Source organism: Hylobates moloch, unplaced genomic scaffold, assembly GCF_009828535.3.
Source record: "Hylobates moloch isolate HMO894 unplaced genomic scaffold, HMol_V3 SCAFFOLD_20, whole genome shotgun sequence".
NCBI classification, from domain to species: domain Eukaryota; kingdom Metazoa; phylum Chordata; class Mammalia; order Primates; family Hylobatidae; genus Hylobates; species Hylobates moloch.
Genome location: NW_026652295.1, coordinates 50,558,987 through 50,582,369, shown reverse-complemented (window position 1 = coordinate 50,582,369; position 23,383 = coordinate 50,558,987). Strand labels below are relative to the sequence as shown.

Below are 23,383 nucleotides of genomic sequence, written 5' to 3'. Positions count from 1 at the left end.
GAGAATGAGCTGAGGGTGGGTAGAGCAGGGCTTGATCTCTAAAAGCTTGTTTGATTCTGTGATAAAGCGTGGTGAAATCAGGCAGGAGTTTTATATGTCTTAAGATTTTTCAAGCTCACACACGGCTTTCAGGAGAACATAGTCTGGATTTATTTATTTAATTTTTTATTTTTTATTTTTTATTTTTTATTTTATTTTATTTTTTTTTTGAGATGGAGTCTCACTCTATTACCCAGGCTAGCGTGCAGCGGCATGATCTCGGCTCACTGCAGCCTGTGCCTCCCGGGTTCAAGCGATTCTCCTGCCCCAGCCTCCCGAGTAGTTGGGACTACAGGCACATGCCACCACACCCAGCTAATTTTTGTGTTTTTAGTAGAGATGGGGTTTCACCATGTTGGCCAGGCTGGTCTCAAATTCCTGACTTTAGGTGATCCACTTGCCTCAGCCTCCCAAAGTGCTGGGATTACAGTCATGAGCCACTGCGCCTGGCCTATTTTTAAATTTTTAATCTTGAACTAATTTTAGACTTACAGAAACTTGCAAAAATAGTACAGAGTTCCTAGAAACCCTTCACCCCACTTTCCCTAATATTAATATCTTACATAACCATAGAACAATGATCAAAACCAGGAAATTAGCATTTGCACACTACTACTAACAACAGATCTTACTTAGATTTTACCAACTTTTTCACTAGTGTCCTTTTCTATTCCAGGGTCCTGTCAAGGATCCCACATTGCATTTAGTTGGCGTGTCTGCTTAATTGCCTCCAATCTGTGACAGTTCCTTAGTCTGTCCTTGTCTTTTGTGATCTGGACACTTTGTAGGAGTACTAGTCACTTTACATTATTACTACAGTTTCTTTATTATAGGCAGACTGAATTATATAAATGAAAAATCAATGACATTATTTTTAAGACACAAACTGAATAACTTTAAAAGGAGCATACCCTGCACATAGGCCTTGAATTCCTAGTTCTTTGTTTAGCTTCTGAATGTCTAGTAGTGATAATAATACCACTGATGCTTAGCCACACGTAGTTCATGGAGCACACTTAAGTTCTCTATCAGGAGAACTTTAGCATTTCTTAGCTTTTGTACGTTTACATTGTTAATTGTAGCTCAAGTGTCTAGAACACAGTATATTTAGCAGAAATTTTCATAGCTCGGCAATTTTCATCGACCACAGTTATCCCTCAGTGTTTGCCCAGTATAGTTAGTCAGCAGAAAAGCATTGAATTGGAGCTGATTCATTTCTGAGTCAGTGACAAATTTACTTTCCAAGCATAATATCTCTAGTTGTATAAGAAATTAGAAAAGAGCATTATTTAGACCAAGGGTTAGTGAACTGTGTAAAGGGCAACATAGCCAATACACTAAGTCCTCATTTAACTTATCAATAGGTTCTTTGGAAACTGCGACTTTATGCCAAACAACATATAACAAAACCAATTTTGCCATAGGCTAATTGATATAAACAAGAGTTAAGTTCCTACAGCATATTTCTGGTCATAAAAACATCACCAAACTTCTAAATAAAGACTAAAACACTTTGAACATTAAACATTGGAATAAATGTGAGCTATAAATACATTTAAGAAAGATTAAAAAAAAAAAAGGTAAGGTAATTATTTACCTACTTATTCCAGTTTACGGTCGTGGGTGGTCAGAGCCTATCCCAGCAGCTTAGGGCCCAGCGTGGGAACCAACCCTAGATGCCAATTGCAGGGCACATTCACACACCTCCCCTACACTCACTCAAGCCTGGGACAGTATAGACATGCCAATTCACCTAGTGTGCACCTCTTTGGGATGTGGAAGGAAACTGGAGCACCTGGAGAAAACCCACACAGACACAGGGAGAATGTGCAAACTCCACATGGACAGCAGCCCCAGCCGGGAATCAAGTTTTTTTCCCTCATCAACATTATAACGAAACAACATTATTCCAAAACCTGCTGTACTTTGGGCTTTGCAGGCTGTACAGCATCACACAACTATTTAGCTCTGCCATTGTAGTCATGAATGGTATGCAAGTATGTACCCACATACAATGGTATGCAAGTATGTTCCAATAAAACACAGATTTAGACTTACAAAAATACATATACTCAAAAGGTATATTAACGTTTATCCTTGTCTCTCATTTTTCTCTGCAGGCAGAAGACTGATTTTTGAAAATATGTATTTGGGAGATAGTCACGTCCTATTGAATACCTTGTGCTGGTGCTGCCATCGAAAAATCTGGTTACACTCTGGGGAGGACTGCTACCACTGCAGAACTGAACCACTTCGGCCGTGAGATGAGTGTCCGGCCTGAGCAGGCACACCATGAATAGATACACAACAATCAGGCAGCTCGGGGATGGAACCTACGGTTCCGTCCTGCTGGGAAGAAGCATTGAGTCTGGGGAGCTGATCGCTATTAAAAAGTAAGTTTGATCCTTCACTCCCATGATAATTTTAACTCTACCCTCACCATTACCCGTCTTTGAAACAGTTCTAAAGGGGAGTGGGTAGGATGCCTGGAGAAGAACCTTAGATAATGATTGCTGTGGGTTAGATGATTATTGACTCTGTAACACTCATGTTAGAGGTCTTGAAAACATTTCCACTTTAGATTTACTACTTTGCACCTAGTAAAAGTAATTGTTATCAAAGTGTTTTCTCATACTGTGAGGTAGTAACAAGCAGGTTAATAAACATCATTTTACACGAGAGGAAACTGAAACTCTAAGAAATTAGATGACTTCATTTGGGCCATCTACATGCATATGGTGGTCTGGTGACTGCTGTCTTGTTCCCTCTGCCCCCTTTGCCCTTCACAACCTGAGTCCAGACACATTGTATTAGTTATCTGTTGTTGTGTAACAATTTACTCCAAGACTTAGTTGTTTAAAACAACACACATTTATTATCTCACAGTTTCTCTGGGTCAGTAGTCTGGACACAGCTTAGCTAAGTTCTTTGCCTCAGTATCTCTTATGAGGCTGTAGTCAAGGTGTTGGCCAAGGCTGGGGTCTCATCCAAAGATTGGACTGGGGAAGAATCCACTTCTGAGCTCATTTTGTGACTGTGGGTTGATCTATGGGTTGTTGGCCTGAGGGCCTCAGTTCCCTGCTGGCTGTTGGTGGGAGGCTGCCCTCAGTTCCTTGCCATGTGGGCCTCTAAAAAGCAGCTTACAACATGGCAATTTGCTTCATCAAGACTTGGGAGTCAAGAAGGCAATGAGAGACTTGTACTGAGATGGAAGTCATATCTTGCTTTTGTAAATTAATCACAGAAGTGACATCCTTGTCAAATTGCTATATTCTGTTGGTTAGAAGCAAGTCGTTGAAGGAGAGGGGGTTCTAAAAGGCCCTGGGTAGCAGGAGGTGGGAGTCTCTGGGAACCACAGTGGAGACTGCCACAACCATCTCTATCCAGTTGCCTTGTCAGCATCTATATTTGAATGCCCTGCAGACATTTCACACTCACCATGCCCAAAACTACACTCATATTTAGCATATTCTCTCACCCCAAATTTGTTTCTTCTTCAGTGTTTCCTATTTCAATAATTAGTACTATACCCTCAAAACCTGGGAGTCCTCCTGCCTTCCCTCCCCATTATGCCTCACCTTTAGTCATCTAGTACTGTGAATTCTACGTAATATTTATGTCATCCTCCTACTTCTGTATATTCCCACTGCTAACCTCCATTCAACCCATTACCATTTGCCACCTCCACCATGAGGTCCTCCGCCACTAGGGCTCCTGGCTTTTTTTCCCCCTATTCATATCAGACCAAAGGGATTATTTTAAACATACAACTTCAGTCATCTGAAACTATTTGACCAAATGTTCTTTGTGTCCCATGAACACATCCCTTGCTCCCACCTGATGTCAGTGCAGCTGTAGTGCACAGCTCTATGCCCATGCCAGCACCCCATCCCAAGTGCATGTGGGAGACTTTCAACCAAGGTGCATTCTGTCCAGCTCCTTGAAAGGTCCCCAGCAGGCCTGAGCCAGTTGCCAACCCTGTTATTGGCTTACTCATATACCCATTATTGGGTTCCCTACCTCTCTTTTCTCAGTCTCCTACTCCTTGCCCTGGCTTCCTGGAATCACCTCCCAAATAAACTACCTGCCCCCAAGTTCTTGCCCAGGCCCTGCTTTTGGAGGAATCCAAACCAAGACAGCTTCCAATGTCTTCCTGTCAGTTTTAGGATGAAGCCCCAAATGTTTAATGTGACCTACAAATTGCTGCATCATTTGGCTGAGCCACTGTTCCTGGCAGGTTCACTTTTATAGGCCCTTTTCCTTTCTTCACAGTACTTGGTACAGAAAATTATTGTCTACCTTCCTGCCATGACGTCAGTTTCATGAGGGATATCTTTCTCATCATTGTCTCTCCAGTGCCTGACAAGGCACCTACTGTACCACATAGCAGGGGCTAAATAATATTTGGGGCATGAATAAAGGATTTGATCACTCTACCGGGAGACAGTGTGACAAGGACAGAGTGAGCTGGAGAGATGGGAAGTTTGTTATTGGCCAGCAGTGAGACCTCGGGAAAGTCGTGTACCTTCTCTGTTTCTGTTTCCTCGGCTGTTCTATCTGTTTCACAGGGCTGCTATAAGACAAATGAGACAATGTGATTGAAATGCACTGAAAAATATAACCTTGAAACTTGGATTTCTGATTAACTCATGCAGTTTTCTTTTCTCCATTGAGGCTCTAGACCAGGGGTTGGCAAACTTTCTCTATGAAGGGCCAGGCTGTAAATATTTTAAGCTTCACAGGCCATATGGTCTCTTGCAACTACTCAGTTCTGCTGTTGTAGTTTGAAAGCAGCCACAGGCGGTATATAAATGAATGAGTATGGTTGTGTTCCAATAAAATTTCACTTATAGAAACTGGAATTTGAATTGCACAAAATTTTCACATCGTGAAATATTCTTCTTCTTTTGATTTGTCCCCCAATTTAAAAAGGTAAATGCCGTTCTTAGCTCGTGGGCGGTACAGAAACAGATGGTGGGGAGGTTTTGGCCCATGGGTCAGTTTGCTGACTCCTGCACTAGAGGGTCTAGAACTCTGCTGTCTAGTATGATAGCAAGTAACCGTATGTGGCATTTAAATTTAAATTTAATTAAAATTAAAATTGAGTTCCCACATTACACTAGCCACATGCCAAAGTGCTCGGTAGCCACGTGTCTAGTGGCTACCGTCCTGGACAGCATAGAACAGTTTCACCAATAGAGAAAGTTCTACTGAACAGCTCTGGTCTACATAGAATAAGCCTGAGCAATTTCCTTCCAGAGCAAGGTTAGTTAGTTGGTGTAGAGCAAGACAGCAGTCCAGGCCTCTTTGGACTGCACCACACCACTGCTACTGGCAAAATTTGTGACTTCGGATTGATTATTGCACTGCCATTTGAAAATAAGTGCTGGTTTCGGATAGTATAATACTGGGTAGAAATTTAAACCCACTTTAAGTACTGTTAATTAGGTTCAGAATGAAAGCATTCTTCTAAAAGCAAAGTTTAACCTATTACTGAGAATAAGTGTGCTGTTTGTTTCTTTCTTCTCTTCTAGAATGAAAAGAAAATTTTATTCCTGGGAGGAATGCATGAACCTTCGGGAGGTTAAGGTATATATTAATATACCAAGGAATAATTTATGGATGATTAAAATAGCTTTGTACATGCTTAGATTTATAGTTGATATAGTCATTTCATTTGAATTTTTTCATTAATGCTGGAAAGGGAGGCAAATGAGAACATTATAGCTGAAGCAGAAGATTATGGTATAATTGTATATACTGTTATTAGAAAGCTTTCATCTTTAATGGATCACTTATATCAATATATTTCAATATAAAGAAGTTGAATGTGTTGATTTAGTGAATTATTATTGCCTAATTATTTTCTTAATTATTAACATAAAGGAAAATCTACTTGTTGAGTGTTTTTCCTAGACATAATAGCAGTACTTACTTCAGTTTCTTGCTCTAATAATTTGCACTCCACTTTCTGTGAGGAAATTCATTGACCCCCACACCCTTGCGCTTGTTGAGCCTCACACAGACTTACCAGCCCTGGGCCACAGCCTAACCCTGAACACAGAGGGGAGGGAAGGCAGAAGCGTGTAGAAAGGAGGCACCTTACATGATTCCTCATCCTTTCCTCCTTGCTGAGGTCCTTCTTTTGTGCCACATCAAGCAGTGTGGAGCACCGATCTTTACTTTTATTCAGCCTTCTGACTGGAATCATTATTCTCCTCCTTTCTCCCTGGCCCTTCTTCTATTGATTTTGTTCCAATTTTTCTCTCTGTCAGAGTAGATTGACCACATTGAGTTTTACATGCATAATTCTCTTCCTTGTGCAGTGGAGTGGTGCTTCATCTAATTTTAGTCCTCTCACCCAGCCCTGTTTGAAACACCTAATAGAATATTGAAAAACACCCTTTCTTTTTCTCCGAAGGAGTCCTGTACATGGAAGTGGGGTTACAAGTCTAAAGCAGGGATTGGCAAACGTTTTCTGTAAAGGGCCAGATAGTCAGTCTTTTATGCTTCTAGGACTAAAAGGTCACATCGAAGATGTTATATAGATACATGTATAACAAGAGCAAAAACAAATTTCCATAAAATTTTTATTTATAAAATATAAAATGTAATAATCATTTAGTATAATTTTCTGTATTAGAGGTCTTCCAGTGAGAAGAATGATATTCGTTTTGAGGGGACATAATATTTAACTTAATTGGAGTTCAAAGTTAGTGTTCCCTATCATCAAACTGATTGCAACCGTTCATTTATAAAACAGGTACTGGAGAGGATGTGGAGAAATAGGAACACTTTTACACTGTTGGTGGGACTGTAAACTAGTTCAACCATTGTGGAAGTCAGTGTGGCGATTCCTCAGGGATCTAGAACTAGAAATACCATTTGACCCAGCCATCCCATTACTGGGTATATACCCAAAGGACTATATATAAATCATGCTGCTATAAAGACACATGCACATGTATGTTTATTGTGGCACTATTCACAATAGCAAAGACTTGGAACCAACCCAAATGTCCAACAACGATAGACTGGATTAAAAAAATGTGGCACATATACACCATGGAATACTATGCAGCCATAAAAAATGATGAGTTCATGTCCTTTGTAGGGACGCGGATGAAACTGGAAACCATCATTCTCAGTAAACTATCGCAAGGACAAAAAACCAAACACCGCATGTTCTCACTCATAGGTGGGAATTGAACAATGAGAACTCATGGACACAAGAAGGGGAACATCACACTCCGGGGACTGTTGTGGGTTGGGGGGAGGGGTGAAGGGGACAGCATTAGGAGATATGCCTAATGCTAAATGACGAGTTAATGGGTGCAGCAAACCAACACGGCACATGGATACATATGTAACAAACCTGCACATTGTGCACATCTAACCTAAAACCTAAAGTATAATAATAAAAATAAATAAATAAATAAATAAATAAATAAATAAATAATAAAAGTATTCTTTTTTATCTTTTTTGGGCCGGGTGTGGTGGCTCACACCTGTAATCCCAGCACTTTGGGAGGCTGAGGCCAGTGGATCACTTGAGGTCAGGAGTTCGAGACCAGCCTGGCCAACATGGTGAAAGCCCTTCTCTACTAAAAATACAAAAAGTAGCCAGGTGTTGTGGTGGGCGCCTGTAATCCCAGCTACTCAGGAAGCTGAAGCAGGAGAATCGCTGGAACCCGGGAAGTGGAGGTTGCAGTGAGCCGAGATTATGCCACTGCACTCCAGCCTGGGTGACAGAGCAAGACTCAGTCTTAAAAAAACCAAAACCAAAAATATTCTTAGCTTGTGGACCGTACAAAAACACGTGGTGGGCTGGATTTCACCCATGGGACATAGTTTGCCAACCTCTGTTCTAGAGAATAAAAGTTCGAGATGATCCAAAAACATCAGATATAAAAAAACAAACATCAGAGATAAAAAACAAAGATAATCCAATGACATTTTCTCTGTGACATGAAGTTCTGAGAGGTATCCATGGCTTGGATGTTAAACCTTTATTTTTCCATACAGCTAATTGTGTATTAGTTCTAATGCAAAAGAGATTACTCATATATACAGTTTAGAAAAACTGTGGGCACATAGCGTCTTAGGAAGCAAGTGACTGCCTCAGCAAGATAGTTGAAGAAACTGCTCCTCTAGCTGATGACCACCAGACAACTCCTGCTATTTTTCCTTGCCTGCACAGATGCCACATCGGCTGCCAACTGGGATCCTCCCCACCCCCACACCGTCGCGCTTGTTGAGCCTCACACAGACGTACCAGCACTGGGCCACAGCCTAACCTGAACACAGAGGGGAGGGAAGGCAGAAACGGGTAGAAAGGAGGCACCTTGCAAGATTCCTCATCCCTTCCTCTTTGCTGAGGTCCTTCTTTTGTGCCTGCTGACTCAGAAGGGGAAGGGAAAGGAAGGTCACTGAAGGCCTCTTGTCACTGTCATTTCTCATGTCCTGCCAGCTGCTTCATTCCAGCAGCAAAGGGAACTGAAGGGAAATCCTGGGTACTTACCATGCCACTGTTCCTTCTTCATTTCCTTTCTCCTTGTTGCCACCTGCCTGTACATTTCCATGTCTGCCCATGAAGACCCTGTGGACTTCAGGGAGATTCTGCACCTGACGGCCATGGCAGGGAAGGGAATCCCTGCTGCCATGATGTCATGCAGGGAATGGCACCTGGTGCTATTTTTCTTAGAAGCATAGTCTTACATGGCGCTATGCTGTTCTAGACACCATCTTGAAACCATAGGCTGCCTATATTCTGCCTACCGTGTTCCTTTGCTGTTTTGGTTTTTTTTTAACCATCTTAATTTTTTATGTCTGTAGGTTCTTGCTCCAACAATTTCCCCCTCCTTCCCATATCATTAAGCTCTTTTTTTTCCACCTGCTCATTCTTTTTAGTCTATAAATGTGCCCACCATTCACTCTAACCCAAAAAAGTCCCAAGCCCTTCTCCCCTTGAGTTTCTACCTCTTTCCTTTTCTTACATTACCTTCCAAACTTCTTTCTTCAGTGCAGCTTTCCCACACCCCATTTACTTTTCAACCCCATCGAGTCAGGCATCTCCCTCTGCAACTCTACTTAAGGCAGCAGATTCACCAGAAGAACTCAGCAGGTATATACCTGGCATCCAAATGGTTTGCCCCCTGCCCACTTCTCCAGCCAAAGTCTTACAGATGAGTCTCCCTCAGAACCAAACTAGGTTGATTCTCATCCTTCGTCCCCCAGACACAGAGTCCTCCACTCAGTTTCCATGCCTTACCTGCAGTGGGCTTCCCTCCTGACATGCCCGCTCCCTCCCAGCAAGCTCATCCAGGTGTCACTCTTCCTTCAAGTCACATCTCGGTGATACTCTCACTGACCACTCAGGGTTTGCTGATTACTCCTTGACACATCTCTGATGGTCCTTGTTTCTGTCATTCCCTTGACACTTAATATGATCTTCTTTATTTTATTAGATGTATTTTGTATCCATGTCCTGACTTTCCAATTAGGTTGTTTGCCTCTTAAGAGCAAGCACTGCATCTTAATCCCCAGGATACCCTGGGGGCCCAGCACATTGTTGTTTTAATAGTTAGAAAGTGTTGATCAGTCCCTGATGTGGACAACATTGGTAATATCCAACTGAAAGCTTCATCCATGAGGATAAACAGTCCGCATGTGGACTGACTGTTGATCAGGCTTAATTTGCTACTTCTGCTTCTCCACTCTGACACAACTGACCTGCCTTTGTCTCTGCTTTGGAATCCTTTCCTGAGCCAAAATAAGACGCCTCTTTCTGGAAATACATCTTCATAAAGCCAGTCACTTGATGTCCCCCACACAGAATTAATTCTTTTTATATTAAACTACTATGGACTTTTTCGTTCATGAGCCTCACCTAGAAACAAGAGCTGTGAGCTGCCGTAGAGTTGGGCCAGTAATTCATGGCTCCAAACACACGTCAGGCTAAGAGCTGGAGGTACCCCACTCCTTGCCTAGAATTCTCTCCCAGAAAAGCTTTAAAACCGCTTCATTTTCTGCTGAATGAATTTTCCCCAAGGCTGCTCATCCACTAGCTACCTCAGCCATTGCTTGTGATGCGTTTTAAGCAAACAGGCATAAAAGATAGCTGCGATCACTGAGTGTTTAGTGAATACTTACAAGTTAAGCAATGTTTATATTTGTTACTCATGGAGAACCAGGAATCCAGCCCGACTAAATGAAGTAATCAGCCCCTTTGGTCCATACTAGGAGGATCTAGCAAAACAATTGGCCAAAACAGCTGAGGATCCCCTGCCAGAGAAGAATGTTGGCAGGAACTATTCTTCTGGGAGGAAGCTCCAGAGAGTCTTATTTTGTTCTCTTTTACTGACCATATTTCCTCTCTCTTGCCAGTTGCTTGAAGTAACTGATCATATTACACATTCCCAAGCTTTGAACCCTGGGTACTTTATCACTGAGTTTTCTTCGAGATGAGGATATTCGTTTTAACACTTTCCTCTTCATATGTTTTCTTTGTTTTATAAAAAGGATGTTCTTTTTAGTGAAATTCAAAGATAACAACTTAATATTGGACTCCCTTCTCCATGTATGAGGAAAGGGCTATTTTAATTAAAGGACTCATCTCACTGGCCAAAGTGACACTTGGAGGCTTTCATGAAGGAGACAGTCCATCAGATTCTGATTACCCAAACCAACAGTTTTAGCTATGTCTGCTGTACAAGAACAGGGATGCTGCTCACTAATACAAAATTGATTGGTTCACTATCAACAGAACTAACAATACAAACAGAAAACAGTGTGCACATGGCTATACTCACATGTATGCACATGTTCCAGGAAGAGGAAAGGTACATATGTGTGAAGATGAGTAATCTTCACACATATAAGGCCACGCACCATTTTCTGAGCCACCCTCTCATTCCTCATCCACTGCCTGACTTTTTGCCTTTGTTGTTCTTGGAAGCAGAGAGATTTCTCTTGTCTTACTTCAGGGTCCTGCCGCCTCCTTCTGGTCCTCTGTAACTCAAACTCACATTGTAAGAAGGAGTGCTCTATGCCTCCTGGACATACATGAGTCAGACAAAAGTCAAGAGAAGCAGGCCATCAACCCTTCGTCGTTTTGAACAATTTCCTATTCAGAGTGTCTGCAGACTGTTAGCTGGTGATCTCAGCCCAATGCAGCTGCATTCTCCAGTGCTAGAAAAATCTAAGCTTCTTTTATTGATTCCCCTCTGGCTTCTTCCACAGCCTGAATTCCATCATCTGGAGGGGGTGGGCCCAAAATAGCCCTGGTACATTGCCTGGTGCTGGGGGCAGCCAGAAATACCAGTTACTGGTTGAATACATACCTTCTAGTCAGTTCATTGAAGTAGTTTTTCTATGTAAAGTTACTATCAATTTCAGAGATATACTGTTTATTAAATTGTCAATAAAATACAATTTCGGACATTTCTGTGGTTCTAAAATTAGATGTTTCTTTCCAAGTATACATAGGGTTACTTTTCTTTTTCAACAACAGATTTTCTCTAATATTTGTTTTGTTTTGTGTTTCTTCCTTGCCTTTTAGTCTTTAAAGAAGCTCAACCATGCCAATGTAGTCAAATTAAAAGAAGTTATCAGGGAAAATGATCATCTTTATTTTATCTTCGAGTACATGAAGGAAAATCTTTACCAGCTCATTAAAGAGAGGTACAGTTTGGTCATCATTATCTTATTATAGAAATAAATAGGCAAAGCAGATGTGTTTTCTTTCTGCTTTTGTGTTTTTTTCTCTCTCTCTTCTTTCCTTATTGCATTATTCTGATTCTTTCTCCAGTCCTTTAACATTCACGCTACTGGGCTTTAATGTTGAAAGCTGCCAGTTAGGTGTGGGGCCCACCATATTTCTACTTTAGAGGCCCTCTTATAGCTTCAGGGAAGCTGTTCTCAATGCAGTCATTTTCTTATTTTAAAGAGTTATTCATCCAGGCTGGGCTCAGTGGCTGACGCCTGTAATCCCAGCACTTTAGGAGGCCGAGGCGGGCGGATCACCTGAGGTCGGGAGTTCACGACCAGCCTGACCAACATGGGGAAACCCCGTCTCTACTAAAAATACAAAATTAGCCGGGCATGGTGGGGCATGCCTGTAATCCCAGTTACTAGGGATACTGAGGCAGGAGAATCACTTGAACATGGGAGGCGGAGGTTGGGGTGAGCGGAGATTGCACCATTGTACTTCAGCCTGGTCAACAAAGGTGAAACTCCATCTCGAAAAAAAGAAGAGTTATTCATCCAAAGAAGCTCAGACTTAATAGACATTGCAGTTTTCCATTCCCACTAGGGCATATGGGCAGAGCAACTAGAAGTCAAGGGTGGACCCAGCTTCCTGGATTTTGAGAACTCTGTTGAAAAGTTCTAGGTTTATTTCAGTTCCTCTCTTGCTGCAGTGCTCAGGTAATTACATGCTGGCAAGAAGAGGCTGATAAGAAATTTACCTGCGACGGTCATTTTGAACTTTAAAGGTGAACTGTGTGGAGCCTCTTGGGCACATTTTTTGTGGCAAAATGAATGCCATTCGCAGTACTCCTCTGAGTGATCTGAGTGAACAAATATCATCTTTATTGACAATGACAGCGGTGTACTGTGTGTTTTGCCCAGCCAGGAGGAAAATGTTAGCCATTGCATTGCATAAGGGCTTCATCTGGAAGACCTCAAATTTTCCTCACCAAAATTTTTTAAAGTTTTAGTTCGTATCATGGAGAGAGGAGATTTTTTCATATTTATATATATATGCTATGTTGGAGGAAAATCTTTTTTTTGGCTTACTATCAAATGTTTAATGTTTTTGTTTTTGTAACAAGTGAATATATTTGGTGTTTATAAGGTAGCTCCCCTGAATAGACAAATGGTATTCTTTAGTATTTATTACCAAAGGATCTGGCCTTTGATTTATAACTTTGTTTTCCTCTGCCTCATACAGAAATAAGTTGTTTCCTGAGTCTGCTATAAGGAATATCATGTATCAGATATTACAAGGACTTGCATTTATTCACAAACACGGTAGGTGGTTCGGAGTGTTGTGCTTTTGAAGAGTAGTGAAATGTTATCAAGTAGAAGTTGTAGAAACATTAATATTTTTTGTAGCTGACTCCCAGAAAAGGTTGAAGAGTTGAGAGGCTGACAATGGATTTTAAAATATATTAACTTTTATAACCTGATCTCTGAATTTCCCTCATTACTTATTGTGTCTGTATGTTTTTTTTCTGTAGGCTTTAACATTAAGCTTATTGGTTATAGATCTAAATATTATTTCTGACCATTGAGTAGCATGTTAAATGAGAAACCTACAATTAGAATTCTGAGAAGTTTCATGTATTATGTTTGGTCCACTAACAGTGCTTCACTGTTACTTCTCATTTTTCTAATGTATTTATATTTCAACTTGTTTCAAGCAAGTTTAAAAGTAGTCTAACAAAATGTATGTGACACAGGAAAATAGAATAAATTAAAAATTAGCAAACTAAAAAAAGAGACAAAGGCAAAACAAGGTGTGGATATAGCCAGAGGTGAGGTTAGTCCTTAAAATGCATGCCAGCAAGTTTTATTTCAGTAGAAGAAGCAGGCTAAGATTTGACTGTGAGCTCATTGTCAGACCATGCAAAATGTGAAATATTACCAGTTACAACACACTTAGGTAAAAAGAGACCAGTTACCCAAGAAAAGCACAACTATTCTTGATACCATGACCAGAGAGAAGCTTTTTTCGTGGACCCTTTAGAGAGGATGGTATGTAACTTGACTTTATCATAAACACAGTGATGGGTTTTAGAGAGCAGTTTTTTGTCATATCCCTCAATGGAGGCCAATTACATCACCTAATCAGAGAAAACATTTCTACGGGGGCCAGTCTGAGTTGTTCTACAGATGGTCTGGTTAGGCTGGGGAGAAATTTAGAATATCCAAAGGAACGATGACGACATACCATTCTGGAAATCCCCCATCACTGTTGTTCTTAGCTGAGCTTTTGAAAGGTATTAAGCAGCAATGAGTTTGAGGTTCTGTTTTCCAGCAACTACCTGGAGTATTGCTGCTTGTTGTTACTAACTAGACACAGACCCAGCTGGGGTTGGATCAATACTTCTTGTGAGCACAGAGCCACCACATGGACGTATCCACAGGTGGGGCCAGAAGTCTTCTCAGGAGGTCATTTGAGGTCATTGTAGTATACAGACAGATGGGCCAAGCTGATTTTGCATAGGTAGAAATCCATTTACTCTCAGTCCAAGGATGTTTTTGCCATTGTAAATATTGCACCAACAAATAAGTTTTATTACTCAATAAGGAGACTGGTTGGAAGCCCTTTGATAACGTAGTCAGTTCAGATTTTTAAACTTTTTTTAAGAGAAGGTCTCAGTATGCTGCCCAGGCTGGCCTTGGACTCCTGGGCTCTAGCAATCCTCCTGCCTCAGCCTCCTGAGTAGCTAGTTTAGATTTGATGTAAATTAACAATGAGTAGAAAAGACCTTGTGCTAAAGAAGGTGGCATAGTGCATCTGGGATCATTACCAGCCTGTCCTTTACTTCCGAGGTAGCCCCTTACAATTAGAGACTAAATGAAACATAGACAAACCTAGGCTATCTGCAAATCCTAGTCTGCCTCAGGCACATACTGAGTAATCAGCATGTACCATGCAAGACTGAGTCAGATTGTGAACGAGTTCTAGTCAAAAGTTTCCAGTACAAGTTTTTTATGATTCCACTGACATTTGTAGAACTAGCACTTGGGCCTTTATTCACAAGAATTCACAAGAGATAGTGTGAATTTGCAAAACATTAAAAAATTCTGGCATGGTATCTTAGGGACAAATAGGAGAAAGGTCACTTATTAGATTAAGAGCTCAGGGAAAAAAAATTACGAGAATTCAGTGGGATTCTCAAAAGAGATAACACATTTTCAGACAGAGACCAGTCATAGTGTCTCAGTTATTCAGGCTATTTTCTCAGTACTGGGAACTGAGTGGTAGACTTAAACAAAAGTTAATATTCTTTGGTTTTCTCTTCTTTCTCATTTTTGTTGCTATTCTTTAGACCCAGATACTTGTTGCCAGAAAGTAGCCTTCTGTCCAGGCCTCTACCTAATCAAATGTATGCATATATATATATATATATATATATATATACACACACATACATACATACATATATATATATATACACATACATACACACACACACACAACACATAGACCACACATAAGCACCCCAAGACACATGCATACACATGCAAACATCTACATGTACACATACCCACATGCATATATACCTACATATACATTCATCTTACACACACACACACACACACACACACTCATCTGTAGCACATAATTTAGCATCCATATATTACTGTGTCAAAACAGTCTGTTGGAACTCTGCACTGTGTTTCCCTCCATGCACTAGACACACTGACCACAAGGTACCAGGGAAGGCTCAGTTTATGGAGCAGGTCGGACTTCAGCTTTTATAACCTCAACACCATTGCCATTACCAGAGATTCTTGTTGACACTTTTCCTCAGCAATTAAGTGCCCAGTTCCAGTTTGAGCTTAACATTTTATCTGTTACCTTATTTCCTTGCCAATTTATCAGGTAGAACAAATTGGTGTCGTCTAGTCTTTACAAAAAAGAGGAAACTAAGGTTCAGAGAGGTTCAAAAACCTGTGAAAGGTCCCATTGCAATAAAGTGCTTGAGTGGAGATTAGTTCAGACAGCCTATGCCTGTTTGCTATGCTTAATTAGAAAAACCTGTCTGTGCTCAGCGAGAACAAGAGAATAAGAGGTGAAGAAAATAATAATCATTGTAAGTGATATAGAGACTAATTTCAGTTTTGCTCTGTCACCCAGGCTGGAGTGCAGTCACGCAATCTCCGCTCACTGCAACCTCCGCCTCCCAGGTTCTAGCGATTCTCATGCCTCAGCCACCTGAGTAGCTGGGACTACAGGTGCATGCCACCATGGCCAGCGAATTGTCTGTCACCAGGTGAGTGCAGTGGGGATCTCGGTTATGCAATTCCGCCTCCTGGTTCAGCCTTCTCCTGCCTCAGCCTCCTGAGTGCCACCACACCCGGCTAATTTTTTGTACTTTTTAGTAGAGACAGGGTTTCACCATGTTAGCCAGGATGGTCTCGATCTCCTGACCTCGTGATCCACCCGCCTCGGCCTCCCAAAGTGCTGGGATTACAGGCGTGAGCCACTGCGCCTGGCGCCCGGCTAATTTTTGTGTTTTTAGTAGAGATGGGGTTTTCACCATGTTGGCCAGCCTGGTCTCAAACTCCTGCTGTCAAGTGATCCACCCATCTTGGCCTCCCAAAGTGCCAGGATTACAGGAGTGAGCCACTGCACCCAGCCCCTATCCCATTTTCACTGATAAATGATTTTTAGAAACTGTCTAATGGTTTTTGTATGGTATTGACTTTGGTTAAGTGCACGTGTACCTCTATATTCCTCCTTCAGCAATGGAAAAGAAGCACTTAAAGCACTTCAAAGATTAGTCATGTGAATCTCGGGCTTTTCTCTGGTAGCCCATTCTCACTGTGAGGAGGTGCATTCTGCCCCTGGGGAGTAGATTCCTCTGAGAGGGGAGAACAGCGCTGTCGGTAGTTGCTATGGCCATACTTCGTGTCACCGAGTATTTCCTTCCTACGGGGAATGAAAACACAGCTCTACTTGGTGCTGATTGAGCAATGCCAAAGCATATGTCCTTTGCAGGAATTAAATAATTAATGCAAATGGTCTGTTTCAACTCTGACTTGACCTTACAGATATCCAGGTCACACTTATCCGTGCCAGAAATAGAAATGCATTGGGCAGTCTGAAGGACAATGTTTTGCACTAAGAGATGGTTCTCTGCCTCTGTGTTTCCTCACTGTCTTGCTGTGCATGACCTTGAGACAGTCCATTGCCTTTCTATGCATTGCTGTCCTTGTAGCCTTCTTGATAAAAACATTGTAGGTTTGAATTTAATAATATCTGGGAAATTAAAGTTTCCACAGCAGGAAAGTGTCCTGTATAAATTCATAGTGTTTGAAGATTCTCTGGTTATTTCCATATATTCATATCCAATTCATCAATAACAAAATGTGGTAGAGGGGAGAAAGCCTTCTTTGTGGCTTGATGTTTTCCTTGCCCAAGGGTTATTAATGAAAAAGTAAGCACACACATTTTCTGCCAGGATGAAAGAAAATCCCTCTGTTATTCAGCTGGCATATAGGAGTGAAATTAAATTGAAGGTCTGTTCCTGTCTTCTGGAAGTCAAACAGTTTTGAACAGGAAGGTTCTTATCATAATAGCACTTTGCTGTTGCGTGATCTCTGAATAACCCCAACTAAAAGGGTTTCCATTGTGAATCAGAAGCCCAAAGGAAGAAGTAGGCTTATTGTTATAGGTCACATTGCACACATCAGCAGAACTGGAACCCTGCTACGAATCAGAGTTTTAGTACCACCTCCTCACCGATGGAGCATGTCAGATGTAATTCTTATTAGCGAAAAATGGAGCCATGTCTGCCTCCCTACTTTAACAGGTTGTGGGAGAGTAAAATGAGAGAATGTGTTAATAGTAGTACTGTTAATGACTAGCTCTTGCAAGGTATTAATGTGCAAGCACTGCTCAAAAAGCTTTATAGGCTGGGCGCAGTGGCTCATGCTGTAATCCCAGCACTTTGGGAAGCCCAGGTGGACGGATCATCTGAGGTCAGGAGTTCGAGACCAGCCTGACCAACATGGCGAAACCCCATCTCTACTAAAAATACAAAAATTAACTGGTCATAATCCCAGCTACTTGGGAGGCTGAGGCAGGAGAATAGTTTGAACCCAGGAGGCAAAGTTTGCAGTGAGCCGAGATGGCACCACTGTACTCCAGCCTGGGTGACAGAGCGAGACTGTTTCAAAACAACAACAACAAAAAACAAAAACAAACAAACAAAAAAGAGCTTTATAAATATAACACATTTAATCCTGCAAAACAACCCTATTAGGTAGATGCTATTATTTCCCCATTTTACAGATAAGAAAACTAAGGCACAGGAAGGATAAGTACTTTTCAGCCAGTGAGTAACAGAATTATGATTTGAAATCAGGCAACTTGGCTGGTCTGCACACCTACCCACTATGCAGCATTGCCGCTCATAAGGAAATAGTAATGTCATGTTAAAATAGACATGAAAAGTACCTGTATATGACATAAGGATCTTATACTTTTAATTACCAGGAATAGATCTCATGTGTATAAGGCTAATAATAGCCCATTGCTGTATTATTCAGTACTTAACAGAGGGCTAGATAGTCTACAGATATATTCACAAATTTGTTATAAAGGCTTCTACTTGAAGTCAGTATAACAAATACAGCATATGTCAACTGACAGATACAGTTTTTCATCAGTCATTTTTATAGTCTGTTAGCAATTAATTTTTTTCCCAGCCATTTTCCCTTGCTTGTTTTGAGCCTGAAGTAGGGCCCATAAGAAGAGAAGCTGCTTAAAGGGATATGTGGGGAATTGGAATCTTCCTTCCCCTCATTTCATTAGTGTGCATGTCCTCTGTGGAAGTATGATTAAAGAGGAGTTAGCAGCGAGGGAGAGGATAAAGCTTGGCTGATGGGAGGAGTGGCCAGTGTTTACAGGAGCATGACTACGGTGGAAACAAAGAACGAGGTCTGGAGTGTGAGCACAATACTTGCATCTGAGTATGAATTGATGATAGGAAGAACCGAGCAGAGAGAAGACACAAGTTTGTTGCGGTGGGTGTTCTAGATGATGCCAGAGGGAGTTGCCATAGTGGGTAGGAGCTGCAGAACAGAGGACTCATTGTAAGGGAACTGCCACATAAGTTTGGAAAGAATAATTACCCCAACTAATGAGAAAAAGGGAGTCTATGAGGGGAAACAGCATTAATCTAAACTTGAGAGGATCAAAACAGCAAATCAAGATTTAGCTATATGGGCCGGGCACAGTGGCTCATGCCTGTAATCCTAGCACTTTGGGAGGCCGAGGCAAGTGGATCACTTGAGGCCAGGAGTTGGAGACCAGCCTGACCAACATGGCGAAATCCTGTCTCTACTAAAAATACAAAAATTAGCCGGGCATGGTGGTGCAGGCCTGTGATCCCGACTACTTGGGAGCCTGAGGCATGAGAATTGCTTGAACCCGGGAGGTGGAGGTTGCATTGAGCTGAGATGGCACTACTTCAGTCCAGCCTGGGTGACCAGCAAGACTCTGTCTTACAAAAAAAAAAAAAAAAAGATTTAGCTATAGGGATTGAAAGGGAGAGTAGAGCTGGACACTATAATAGCTATGACACATTTCTTGGTGGAATTGGGAGTAATTCATCTACCGCCCCCTGCCACCATGACTCAGTTTTCCCATCTGTTCAGTAAGAAAATGATGCCTGCCATTCCTTTTTTTCACTGGAATGTTTTGAACGCTCTGAATTTTTAGGAAGACAAACCATGGTCTCACAATTCATCTATTTTCAGGGGTCGCAGGTGCATTGACAAAAGATCACTGTAATCACTGCTTGTATCCTTACACATTCTTAAGCCAATTCCAAAATGGAAACACACAATCAGGCCTTCTGCAAGCTGGAGGGTGCTCTGAAGAACAGAGGGTCCAAACACAATGACTCAGTTATACTAAGTCTTAGAGATGTCACCCACTGTGGTGGGCATGAATAAATCTTTATTTAATTAGGCTGATCATAAGCATCCAAATGTGTCCGTATCAGAAATCTTTTCTTTCGTTTTAAAGGCCATTCTTGACTGATACTGAATGCTCTTTGCATTTGTTGAGTTGACAACCTCAAGTTTGGTTTTTATGTATAATTTTGGTTTATTTTACTATTAAGTTCACTAGGATATTTCAAGGAATTGTATTAGGTATGTACCAGTACAATGGCAGGATAAAGAATGAGCAGTGGAATATATATTCATAAATATTTCACAATATACATACAAACCCATGTATGCATGTGCTATAAAATAGCGAACTTGCTGTGCCTGTCTCTGGTTTAACCTATGTCAAACTTTTTTGATCTCGTCAATGCCTTGGATTGTGGAAAATAAAAGCAACCCTGTGATGGGAAGGAAGTACTTCCTCCTCTCACTTATGCCATCTTGAATGTATCTGATCACTTCTATACCTTCACCCCTTCTGTATTTACTGGGTTCTAGGTTCTGTAATTACATTCACTTTGTCCATCTATGCCAGCTACTTCTCTTACAGATCCGCCATTATGCCATAGTGTAATACTATCCATTTGGAACTTGACCCAGTATTAAGTACTGTTGTCTTTAGAATGATGAACAGAGAGGATTGTCCTTTCACTAAAATATCGTTCCTTTCCATGATAATGGCAGTTAGTGTATTTTCACATATAACCACATCACAATCACCCTCCCTTTGCTCTAGGGTAGAGACAGTCTTTGGAAAACAACCTTGACCAATAGATTTAGTCCTACTAGAGTTCCTGCCTTCATTCATTCATTCAACTAATACAACTCCCTCTGTCACAAGGGCAACCAGCTCTGAGCCCTCATTGTCCCCTGCACTACTGGGTCATTGTTCTCTCTCAGTTCTCAGTGCTGTCTCATGGGTTTCCTCCCTCCTATCCTCCTCACAGCTCTGGTTTGCTCTCTAGTTGACCCTGGTGCTTGGCTCAGGTAGATGTGTTAACATTAAGCTGTTTAATGTTCCCTACAGACGAAAGTCCTTTGTTCGCAATCAACAAGAATATATTATGAGACCACGGTGCTCCTGCCACTGTGCCAGGCATTCACAAGAAATATAAATGTGGCCTCTGCCCTTAAAGTGCTTCCGTCTAATTCATAAAAAATGGTTAGCCAGGTGCGGTGGCTCACGCCTGTAATCCCAGCACTTTGGGAGGCTGAGGCGGGTGGATCATGAGGTAAGGAGATCGAGACCACCCTGGCTAACATGGTGAAACCCCATCTCTACTAAAAATACAAAAAATTAGCCGGGCGCGGTGGCTCAAGCCTGTAATCCCAGCTCTTTGGGAGGCCGAGGCGGGCGGATCACGAGGTCGGGAGATCGAGACCATCCTGGCTAACACGGTGAAACCCTGTCTCTACTAAAAATACAAAAAATTAGCTGGGCGTGTTGGCGGGCGCCTGTAGTCCCAGCTACTCGGGAGGCTGAGGCAGGAGAATGGCGTGGACCCGGGAGGCGGAGCTTGCAGTGAGCCGAGATCGCGCCACTGCACTCCAGCCTGGGGGACAGAGAAAGACTCCATCTCAAAAAAAAAAAAAATACAAAAAATTAGCCGGATGTGGTGGCAGGCGCCTGCAGTCCTAGCTACTCGGGAGACTGAGGCAGGAGAATGGCGTGAACCCGGGAGGCGGAGCTGGCAGTGAACTGAGATTGTGCCACTGCACTCTAGCCTGGGCGACAGAGCAAGACTCCGTCTCAAAAAAAAAAAAAAAATGGTTAACATACCTGAAGTTGATAGAGCTCAACTGGAGTTAGAGGGGAGGGCCTATTATGTCCATGAGGGCAAGAGTCATGTCCATTGCATTGTTTCTGAATCCTTAGAACCTAATCTGTTGCCTGGCATGGAGTAGATGCTCAGTGAAAATGTGTTGGTAGAATGAATGAATGAAGGCTAGCATATTAGAATGGCATAATGGAAGAAGCAAAACTCGAAACAGGTGTTGGAGGATGGCAAGAGTTGGGATGATGTAGACAGAAAGGAGCAAAGGGCACATTATTAATGGAAATAAGTACAGTTATGCATCACTTGATGACTGGATATGTTCTGAGAAATGTGTTAGACAATTTTGTTGTTGTGCAAACATCATAGAGTACACTTACTTAGACACACCTAGATGGTATAGCCTACTACATAGCTAGACTATATGGTATAGCCTATTGTTCCTAGACTGTAAGCCTCTATAGCATGTTACTGTACTGAATACTATAGGCAATTGTAACACAATGGTAAGTATTTGTGTATCTAAACATAGAAAAGGTACAGTAAAAATATAGTATAAAAGATTAAAAAAAAATGGTACACCTGTATAGGGCACTTACCGTGAATGGAGCTTACAGGAAATAGCTCTGGGTGAATCAGAGAGTGAGTATGAAGGCCTAGGACACTTTATAAACACTGTACACCGAGGTTACACTAAATTTTTTAAATTTCTTTCTTCAATAATTGATCTTAGCTTGCTGAAACTTTTTATTTCATGAACTTATACTTTTTTTAACTTTTTGACTCTTTTGTAATAACATTTGGCTTAACACATTATCTGGCTATACAAAAATATTTATATCCTTATTCTATAAGCTTTTTCTGTTCTTAAATTATTATTACTTTTTTAACTTTTTTGCTAAAAACTAAGACACAAATACACACATTAGCCTAGGCCTACACAGGGTTAGGGTCATGAGTATCATTGCCTTCCACCTCTACATCTTGTCTCACTGGAAGATTTTGAGGTGCAATAATACACAGGGAGCTGTCATCTCCCATGATAACAAAGCCTTCTAGGTACCTCCTGAAGGTCCTGCCTCAGGCCGTTTTACAGTTAACTTTTTTTTTTTTTTTTTAGTAAGTAGAAGGAGTACAATTCTAAAATAATTATTAAAAGTGTAGTATAGTAAATACTAGATAAGGATTTTTCAGCTTCATTATAATATTATAAGACCACCATCATATATGCAGTCCATCATTAACTGAAACTTCGTTATGCAGTGCATGACTGTACAGTGAACTTACAAAGAATGAGGAGTTGTACCTGATTGGAGCACACTTTACATGTATTGATAAGTGTTGGAAAATAAGTTTCCCTCTTTAGGTAGAGTGAAAGGAGTTCAGCCCTCTTAAATATAAAAAGGAGTCATGGATGGTTTTTGTGGGTGAATGAGAGAATGACAAGGGAGAGATAGTGTTTAAGTGGTCAGGATTATAGGAGAGAAGCTGGAGCAAGGAAGGTCTGCAAGAAAGTGGCAATGCAGGCATAGGCAGTGAGAAAGTAGAAAGAGACAGATATGAGATTCACCCCCGCCCCCACCCCCCCGCACCGCTCCAAAACAAAGTCTTGCTTTGTTGCCCAGGCTGGAGTGCAGTGGTGTGATCTCAGCTCACTGCAACCTCCACCTCGCAGGTTCAAGCAATTCTCCCACCTCAGCCTCCCAAGTAGCTGGAATTACAGGCATGTGCCACCATGCCCAGCTAATTTTTAAAATATTTTTAGTAGAGATGCTGTTTCACCGTATTGGCCAGGCTGGTCTCAAACTCCTGACCTTCAAGTAATCCGCCCGCCTCGGCCTCCCAAAGTGTTGGGATTATAGGCGTGAGCCACC

General features: G+C 41.5%; 2 protein-coding genes across 2 annotated transcripts in view; both read left to right on the top strand.

The window, feature by feature from the left end:
• The first annotated feature begins 2,159 nt into the window (after positions 1-2,159).
• CILK1 (ciliogenesis associated kinase 1) overlaps positions 2,160-23,383 on the top strand; it is a 41,199-nt gene continuing 19,975 nt past the window's right edge. The window contains exons 1-4 of the mRNA XM_032140808.2: positions 2,160-2,432; positions 5,574-5,628; positions 11,600-11,721; positions 12,992-13,071. Coding sequence (XP_031996699.1) covers positions 2,332-2,432; positions 5,574-5,628; positions 11,600-11,721; positions 12,992-13,071 — 358 coding nt within the window. The 5' untranslated portion in view covers positions 2,160-2,331. The remainder of the gene's footprint in view (positions 2,433-5,573; positions 5,629-11,599; positions 11,722-12,991; positions 13,072-23,383) is intronic.
• On the top strand, positions 2,183-2,302 carry LOC131382140 (uncharacterized). The gene has a single exon (XM_058432503.1). It carries the CDS (start codon positions 2,183-2,185, stop codon positions 2,300-2,302), a length of 120 nt encoding a protein of 39 aa, XP_058288486.1.

Coding starts and splice junctions, on each gene's coding strand:
- LOC131382140 (XM_058432503.1), top strand. CDS start 2,183: ATGTATTTGGGAGATAGTCACGTCCTATTGAATACCTTGTGCTGGTGC.